Source organism: Berghia stephanieae, chromosome 6, assembly GCF_034508935.2.
Source record: "Berghia stephanieae isolate SIO BIC M18660-M18661 chromosome 6, UCSD_Bste_1.3, whole genome shotgun sequence".
Classification (NCBI taxonomy): Eukaryota; Metazoa; Mollusca; class Gastropoda; order Nudibranchia; family Aeolidiidae; genus Berghia; species Berghia stephanieae.
In genome coordinates, this window is record NC_088365.1 from 64,705,550 (window position 1) to 64,715,549 (window position 10,000).

The 10,000-nt window shown below is 40.5% G+C and overlaps 1 protein-coding gene across 1 annotated transcript in view; it reads right to left on the reverse strand.

Annotated features, from left to right (window-relative positions):
* Positions 1-10,000, reverse strand: part of LOC144975459 (uncharacterized) — a 159,300-nt gene that overhangs the window by 19,811 nt on the left and 129,489 nt on the right. The window contains exons 14-17 of the mRNA XM_078919555.1: positions 7,426-7,630; positions 6,942-7,057; positions 4,737-4,877; positions 3,163-3,392 (exon numbers count right to left, since the gene is read on the reverse strand). Coding sequence (XP_078775681.1) covers positions 3,163-3,392; positions 4,737-4,877; positions 6,942-7,057; positions 7,426-7,630 — 692 coding nt within the window. The remainder of the gene's footprint in view (positions 1-3,162; positions 3,393-4,736; positions 4,878-6,941; positions 7,058-7,425; positions 7,631-10,000) is intronic.

Sequence of the window (10,000 nt, forward strand, 5' to 3'; positions counted from 1 at the left end):
AAATTATTCGATGTTGCCAGTATATGAAAGGGATACAGACTTTACAAACAAATGGAATATCAAATTTATCGATGTAGCCTGAATGAGCCAGACAACGTAAATGAAATGATACGAATCAAGAATTGAAACCTAAATATAATTATACCCTGTATGTAATCAATATGTGACTCAACGTCTCAAAACGGTATTATGTCGGGATGAATCCGAATTGGAAAAGTGAATTAATGTAATCTGGAAAATAAAAAATGTAAATGATGCTGATCGAAGCTCTAAGAAATAAATAACAATTTGAAATTGAATGCAAGCTTAAATTTGATAAACGAAGACAGATAATGTGGACGTTTCGGGTTTCCCCTTTATTAACAAAACAAAAAGGGGAGATCCGAAACGTCCACATTATCTGTTTTCGTTTATTACATTGAGCTTAATTCAAGTTCACATTGTTAAAATTTAAAAAATGACAAATACGGACTGAATGAAAGTGATAAATGAATATACTTTTTTCCTATGTGAAATTACAAAACAAATTAAATATTCATACGCTGACCTTTTTGACATTTTGCGATTGGATAATAAGACAAAAAAACAAAACAAAAAAAAAACAAGGTTCTCTGTTGATATCAGACATCCTGTTTGATGGATTATCTATATTCCTTCATGGAATGCCTAGGCGACTGGATCGTATGTCTTTGCGAAAGGGCGTAATATTTTTTTTCATATTTATTCTGTATCTATAAATTCTATTTCCATCACACAGCTCATCCCAACATCATACCACTTCGGGCTGGTGGGTTACAACATATAAAGATTATAATGAATACATTAATGGGTCCACCTTACGTGCATTTATTTTCAGGTCTGACAACCCAATTCCTTATGGGCTCATTGTTGTAATGGAAATCTCAAAAAAAATGACGCAAAATATTGTCCATTACAACACTGTTAAACTAGGACCAGGATAGCTTTCAGATGTCAGACCTGCATATATGTACACATCGGTCGCCACGTATTGTTGGGTTTTTTGTCTTGCTCTCTGTTTTTTTTTCCTTATTTAATTCGTGGTTGTTGATGTCGTGTAATCAAACCAATTACTCACCGGCTATGTGCGATCTAAGATAATTGAAAATTAACCCTTAAACGGCTAGACTGAATTAGTTCTCTAATAGGGAATGAGATAAGCGGAAGAGTAGCGTCCCTTGATTGGACGTCACGGCGGAAAAGTTATTAGAGAGAGAACGGCATGCTGGTTGTGCGCATGGGTCTCTCGTCCTCGCTTCCGGTGAAAGCGGCTTGAGACACTTCACCGAAAGCGAGGACGAGATGCGCAAAACCAAATTGACGTTCTCTCTGTAAGGTGACATCCAAACAAGGGGCGCTACTCTTCCGCTAATCTCATTCCCTATATGAAATATAAAACTGAAATTGAAATATGAAATGAAACGAAACATGAAATTCCCTTTATTCATCCCATAGGGGAAATTTGTCTCTAGGGTCTATTTCATGGGAAGACTGAAATAGTCCAGGCATCAGCCGCTAGTGCAGCGCTGCAAATTGAGCTAGGGCAAGGTGACTTGCTCAAGGACACACAGTGCAACGGCGGGTGATCGAACTCGGTACCTTTCGGGTACGAAGCAAAGACCGTATCGCTGAGCCACGCTGCCCCATAACAATATAAAATATTTTCAAGTGACCCACTGTCTCAAACCGGTGTTACATTGATGCAAATTAAATCTATTATATTCAGATGTATCTCAGACTACTAATATTACTCGTGAAGTCCCAAGTTTGACGGGTTTGTTTTTTTTGCCAAGGTGAGGGTCATTTAAATCGATCGCTATTTGAAGGACGAGTTTTCTGGCCAAATAAAAAAAAACGTGTCTTTCCTGAACACGGCAGTTAACTGGTTAATATTCACGGCCTTTTATCCACGAGGAGAGAGAGGGCGGGAGAGAGAGAGAGAAAGAGAGAGAGAGAGAGAGAGAGAGAGAGAGAGAGAGAGAGAGGGAGAGAGGGAGGGAGGGAGGGAGGGAGAGAGAGAGAGATAGAAAGCGAGAGAGATAGATAGATAGATAGATAGATAGATAGTAGATAGATAGATAGATAGAGAGAGAGAGGGAGGGAAGGGAGAGGGAGAGATATATAGATAGATAGAGGGAGAGAGAGAGAGAGGGAGAGAGAGAGAGAAAGCGAGAGAGAGAGAGAGAGAGAGAGAGAGAGAGAGAGAGAGAGAGATAGATAGAAAAAAAAAACATATTAAAAAATTGGACCAGAAAACTCGCCCTTCAAATATAGATCGATTTAAATGACTCTCATCTGGGTGTGCGCGGGGGGGGGGGGGGGGGGGGGGGGGGTGGGATGAGGGTCATATTTTCTCAATCGATATTTAAAAGACAAGATTCTGGTCGAAATTTTAAATACGGTTTTTTTTAAGGAGTACGGCTGTGTCTTGTTGCGTGTTCTTAATCGGAAATGGAATATGTTGGCACAATGTAACCCTATAATTGAATCGCACATTTGAAACGTGTTCCAAGATGTTTCTAATTTTTAGTCTAGATTTATTAGACTTCATCCGTAGAAAGAAAAAATAAGAAGAGGAAGAAGAAGAAGAAGAAGAAGAAGAAGAAGAAGAAGAAGAAGAAGAAGAAGAAGAAGAAGAAGAAGAAGAAGAAGAAGAAGAAGAAGAAGAAGAAGAAGAAGAAAAGAAGAAGAAGAAGAAGAAGAAGAAAGAAGAAGAAGAAGAAGAAGAAGAAGAAGAGAAGAAGAAGAAGAAGAAGAAGAAGAAGAAGAAGAAGAAGAAGAAGAAGAAGAAGAAGAAGAAGAAGAAGAAGAGAGAAGAAGAGAAGAAGAAGAAGAAGAAGAAGAAGAAGAAGAGTAAGAGAGAAAGTAGTAGTAGTAGTAGTAGTAGTATAGATAGAGTAGTAGTAGTAAGTAGTAGAAGAAGAAGAAGAGGAAGAAAGAAGAAGAGAAGTAAGAAGAAGAAGAAGAGAGATAGAAGAAGAAGAAGAGAAGAGAAGAAGAAGAAGAAGAGAAGAAGAAGAAGGAGAGAAGGAGAGGAGAGAGGAGAAGAAGAGGGAGAGAGAGGAGGAGGAGGAAGAGGAGGAGGAGGAGGAGGAGGAAGTCATGGCACTAATGTTTTTGAATATTTGTTTTTTTTTAACTCACCTTCTTGGAATTCACAATGGAATAAATCCAAGTTATTGATCTCTGACCCCTCCACTGTGATGTCTTTGACGTCATCTGCCAGGACACACGTCCCTGGAGAACAGGACATCTGCTGACACGGATTATTGAGCTGACAGAATTTGCCCACCCGCTCTGAAGGACACTTGCATAGGGCGGTGAAATTTTCTAACGTTCCGTCGATTGGGGACTGGAGACCAGTTACAGTGCATCTAGATATATGCAAAGTAGAAAGAAATAGGAACAAAAAAATTTAGTATAATCTTATTTTGAAACTACGAGCCAATTAACCAGAAGATTTTTGACCAATCAAAACATGGAATTTGTGACACACATTCACACGTGTGTTGGTTGTTTATAAACAATAGCGTGAATGAAATCGACCTCTCTCTGATAGTACGCTTCAACAGCCATGTCGTCACTTCCCTCGTAATGACGCATGGTAACTTAGTAACTGGCTCTAAACTATTGGAACAATGGCGGACGCCGTTATGAAATATTTCTCCTACGAGCATAAAAGTGTATCCAGAGGAGGAAAACATTATAAATATGATTATGTTTTGATTTTTATACATTTTGATCACAAGACATATGAAAAGAACTATCCAGCATGAATAATAAAACGTACCGATTTTCTTTGTTTAGAACCACGATAGCCGCCGTTGCTGGGAGACATGACATCACTCTATTGAATCCAATTGTCATTGTTTTTTTATACCGCCAGATGGGTGACAAGTAATCACACGATTGTCTCGATCATGTTATAAAAGTTTAAGTTTACACATAGATTTCTGTGTGGGTTCTTTTGATCAAGCGGTAGAACAGTGGGTATTTTACTTAGACATTGATAGTTTGCTATGTTTACCAATCACTGCTATTGTTTAAATTAAGACGAGTGTCCGAGAGGTGTGGTTATCTAGGTGTCTATAGCACAGTTGGTAGAGCCAACACAATCGTCAGATGATCTTTCTCGACGACGACGACGACGACGATGATGAAGATGATTGACGATGATGATAATGATGCTGTTGATGGTGATGATGATGATGATGATGATGATGATGATGATGATGATGATGATGATGATGATGATGATGATGAGGGGGAGGAGGAGGATGGATGATGATGATAATGATGATGATGATGATGATGATAAATATGATGATGATGATGATGATGATGATGATGATGATGATGATGATGATGATGATGATGATGATGATGATGATGGTGGTGGTGGTGGTGGTGGTGGTGATTATAATGATAATGATGAGGAAATGATCATAATGCTGATGATGTAGATGATGGTGATGAAGTTGGTGATGAGGATGATAATGATAATAATGACGATGATGAATGATGAAGATGGTGATGATGATAATGAGGATGATGATGCTTGTAGTGGTGATGATGATAATGATGATAATGATGATTATGACAGTGATGATGATGATGATGATGATGATGATGATGATGATGATGATGATGATGATGATGATGATGACAATGATGATGATGATGATGACAATGGTGACGAATGAGTCACACAAACTCACTGAGAGCCACCCCTGCACGGGTTCGTGTCCGGAGAACACGGGTTCTTCTCCTGACAGTTCTTGCCCAGCCAACTGTTAGGACAGAAACAGCTGTATCCGGAGACTCCTACAATAACTTTGCAAATTCCACCGTGAAGGCATCTGGACATGGGAAGGTTATGTGTGTTGTGTGAGAAGGGCACGGGGGGTGGGGGGTGGGGGGGGGGGGGGGGGGGGGGGGTGGGTGGAAGGATGGGAAGATGACAAAGGAGGAAAAAGGGATAATTGATGACGATATTATGAAGGCTGCTTTTCCAAAACTCCTTAAGTCCATTTTTCTGCTTTATGAGGTTTTTTTTCCATCCATGAGATAAATTGAATTGTAAATTTTATTTTAAGCATCAAATTGCACAAGAATTTCCTTATATTTGTGTGAATTTGAAGTTAAAATATGATAAAATATTAGACTGGATGAGAAATTTTAGGGGAAATAATACTCAATATCACAAAATGAGAACAACGGAGATAGGGAGTTTTGGAAAACCACTCTTCATTTGTTCGAAGTTGTCTTGGGTTTAATACTATTTTACACATTAGGGGTAATACCAAAAATAAATAAAAAAATAAAAACAAAATAAAAGTGAGCATTTATATAGCGCAATATCCTCTTGATGTGCTTAAATCCCTTTACAAGGGATTTCCCGCCTACAGAAACACCTAACATGTAGAACGCTTGTCGGGCGAGATTTCTTTTTTTTTCCGACAGAGAAAACACTGTCAACGGCCTGGTACTTATTTAACAATGCCTGAGTAGGGTAAACAATAAATGTAGGTAAATATTTTTTTCCAAGGACTCAACTAATCGCCGCTCAGAGCGGGTCTCGAACCCTCGAATCCAGACCGTTCCATCCGAAGGCAAGAGTAATACATTACTAGACCGCTTAGCTGCCCATAGAAGGAAATAATGAAAATTGATGACGACAATAAGTTCAAAGAAGTCTTGGGTTTAATAATATTTGACAAATTGGGGGTAATTCTAGTCGACCAATATAAAAAAATAAGTCAATAAATTCAAGTTCATTAACTTAGCTCATCCGGACATAAAACCGTTTTGTGACGATTGGTCACAAATGTTGTTATCTGAAATTTAGAGTTCAAACAAATGTCTTAACTTTAAAATATTATTATGGTCTAACCCTGGAGTCTCGATAGTTCACTTGATAGAGCACTCGATTTACACGCAAAGGCATCTAGATGGATCTCAGATGAAGTCGAAATTTTTTTCTGACCCCCCCCCCCCTACCCCTGTCAACCCATAAGTGATTGGGTGGCTGGGAATGTGAGATCTGTCGGAAAGTACTTTGCGATAAACTAGCATCCTAAAGGGTATCGTCAACAGGGGTAACTTTGCCTTTTTAATATTCGACCAATTAGAGTATATTTAGTTATGTGGCAATTTTTTTTCCTTTAATAAAAAGTCAATTCATTTATACAGGAAAATAACGACAACAAAGCCGAGATGACTCAAAATGCTCCAAATTTACAGAGGCAAAGTTACCCCTTAAGGTAAAGTTACCCCTTTAGGCAAAGTTACTCCTTAAGGCAAAGTTACCCATTAAGGCAGAGTTACCCCTTAAGGTAAAGTTACCCCTCAAGGCAAAGTTAACCATTAAGGCAAAGTTACCCCTTAAGGTAAAGTTACCCCTCAAGGCAAAGTTACCCCTTAAGGCAAAGTTAACCATTAAGGCAAAGTTACCCCTTAAGGCAAAGTTACCTATTAAGGCAAAGTTACCCCAGTTGACGGTAGCAAGCATTTACTATTGTCCGTTTCACGCTATAGAAACCGGGATAAACTCCTGCTCTATGGAGCCAACGGCTCTGAAAGACTCCTAAAATAAAAATAACAATAAAATAAAATTCCCTTTATTCATCCCCAAGGAGAAATTTGTCTTTGGGTCTATTCCAAGGGAAGACTGGAATAACCCAGGCGTCAGTCGCAATGCAGCGCCGCAAATTGAGCTAGGGCGAGGTGACTTGCTCAAGGTCACACAGCGCAGCGGTGGGTGATCGAACTCGCTCGCTACCTTTCGGGTACGAAGCAAAGACCGTAACGCTGAGTCGCTATTGTCCGTTTAACGCTATAGAAACCGGGATAAACTCCTGCTCTATGGGACCAACGGCTCTAAAGGGGACTTCTAATCCAGGGTGTTGCATTGTGAGACTTACCTATTTGGGGTGCAGGCATCAACGATAGGACAGATTTCTTGGAATTCTCCAGTAGGACACTGGCAGTCATATTGGTTCACCCCGACTTCTACACACCGACCGCCATTCTGACACACCTGTGGATGATCATGAATATCAAAGTAAAGAATAGGGAGCAAGGCAAAGAAGTGAACAAGTTTTTATGAAAGGTGCCTAAAAAAGATAGAAAAATAAAAGAACCCCCCCCCCCCCCCCCCCCCCAAAAAAAAAAAAACAAAAAAAAAAACAAAAAAACAGTCGATTTTTTCTTGTATTTAATTAGACAGTCACACACACACACACACACACACACACACACATATATATATATATATATATATATATATATATATATATATATACACAGAGAGAGAGAGAGAGAGAGAGAGAGAGAGTGAGAGAGAGAGAGAGAGTGAGAGAGAGAGAGAGTGAGAAGGAGGGGAGAGAGAAAGACCATGACACCAACCTTAGGATGACACAGGTTTGTAAATTCACAATCATCGCCATAAGAACGAGGCTGACATTCACACTTGTAATCTTTTACAATTGTTGGGTGCTCGTCCTCGGGTTGGCCAATACATCTACCGCGTCCTGTACAGGGGGTGTCAAAGGTACGGCAGATGTCATAGAACTCGCAGAATTGCCCATAGTATCCCTTGTTACACTCACATCTGTGGAAGGAGTATGAATTGAAGAGAAACCTTGATTGGACGTCACCTTTCAGAGAGAACGTTAACATGGTTTTGCGCATGCGTCTCTCTCGTCCTCGCTTTCGGTGAAGTGTCTCATGCCGCTTTCACCGGAAGCGACGACGAGAGACGCATGACGTTCTCTCTCTAATAACTTCTCCGCAGGTGACGTTCAATCAAGGGACGCTACTCTTCCGCTAATCTCATTCCCTATAGTATACCTGGAACAACTACAATAGACGTCTGACTTCTACGTCATGGCACAAGACCGAAGGGCTAGAGCTCAGGTCGTCGCTGGTTTGGATAAGTAAGTAAGTAAGTAAGTAAGTAAGAAGAGAAACCAATATCTCACTCAATCACTCACTCAATCCCATGAACGGATGGTCGTCGGTGGGACTTGCGTGAAGCAGAAGTTACAGTCTTCCTCCATGCCTGCCTGTTGCTAGCCCTAACCAAAATCTAGAGGTGTCTAAATAAGCCAATTGAGCTTCCATATAGAAAAACATTGAGCTTTAACATAGCGCAATATCTACTAAACGTGCTCAAAGCGCTTTACATGGGTCCCCTGACCAACAGCAACACGTAACAAGTGGAACGAAACAAGACGCCTGTTAGGCGATATTACAATATTTGCCTCCGACATAGACAACGCTGTTAACGGTCAGGTACTCATTTTACACCTGAGTACGGTGAGATGATATGAGTAAAGAGCCTTTTCCAAGGACTCAACTATGCGCCGAGCGAGGCTCAAACCCGGGACCTTCCGATCCGAAAGCGAGTGTCATATCACTAGACCACTAGACTAGTTGGTCAGGGACCCCTTGTAAAGCGCTTTGAGCACGTTTACTGAATATTGCGCTATACAAAAGCTCAATTTTTTTTTTGGCTTTTTTTTTTGTAGTACTGGGGTATTCAATTATATTATGTGACCATTATTATAAAAAACCGTGTTATTTCGGGTAAAACTCGCGCTCAAAAGTCAATGTTCAACTTTAAAAAAAAAGTCATTACACTTTGAGCTAAAATCCCGGTGCACATGTGTATTTTCGTATGTCTGATAACCGAACGTAATTCTGGGCTTGATTTAACATTGTTGTAATTGACAACATTTAGCGCCGGTTTGGGGGTATTTCCATCACAACGATGATACCATAACAATTTAGGTTATCAGACCTGAAAATATGTACACGTCGGCTAAGATTAATGTTTCCATTTACTTTTTTTAAACAATTGTTTTAGTAAAAGATTCTTCAGCTCTTGCTTTTGACGTGTCATATTGGGATTTAAGCATGCAGTGGCAGTTTCCAGTTTCCTGTGATATTTGCGCCTTCCGGCCCCGCTGCTCTGTCTTCGGCGTGCTGTTTTTCAGGATTTGCTTCCTTAGCCTTTGACCATCCAAGGTCTGTCCACAAGGCAGTGGCGGTTTTGCTTCAGAGTGTCCTTCTCCTAGATCGATTGCGGTCCCCTGTTAGCGAACTCGATCTGTCCGGGTTTTTGTTCGGAGTGTCCTCTTAGATGGATTGCGGTCCCCCGTTTACGAACTCCATCTGTCCGGGTTTTTGCTCAGAGTGTCCTTCTCTTAGATGGATGTCGGTCCCCCGATGACGAGCTCCATCTACCCGTGGTCAGATGGTCTAAGTTGGGAATCCGGAAGGATGTCCTGTAGAGATTCAGTCCCTTTTCACCCCTCCCCCACGTCTAGGACAACACCCACACCCAAGGGTGTGGACTAGGGGAAGCTGAACTCGATGGTTGATTTCCTCCCTTCTTCCTTCCTTGTTGACGATGCTGACCGTTGTAGATCATTCTTGGTCTGGCCTCTCACTTACGATCATCGAGACACACAAGCCCTCCGACCGCGACAAGGTCATATGATCCACCGGAGAGTCTTGCTTTTAAAATTCCAAACAAGTTCTATGGCTATTTCAATGAAGGGACTTAAATCAGTTTGCAAAAGAAATCATTGAAGAATTAACATCGTTGTCTCCCTTAGAATTTGTTGGAAAAAATATTTCATATGCAGACGTTCAAGAATCTGATTATTATACCACTAAGGCGTGCATATATTTGCAGGTCTGATAACCTAATTCCTTATGGGCTCGTTGTTGTAATGGAAATCTATAAAAAATGACACAAAAATATTCTCCATTACAACAATGTTAACTTAGCGATTTCGGTTGTCAGACCCGCATACATATATACGTCGTACCACTCCAATGACCGCATTTATAAATTCAGAAAATAAAATAATCTCGATGTCACCGGGGATCGATCGTGGTTCTCTTGGCTTGTGAAGCGAATGGTCTACCAACTGAGATAACAGGAACCCCCCCCCCCCCCCCTGTTTACCCA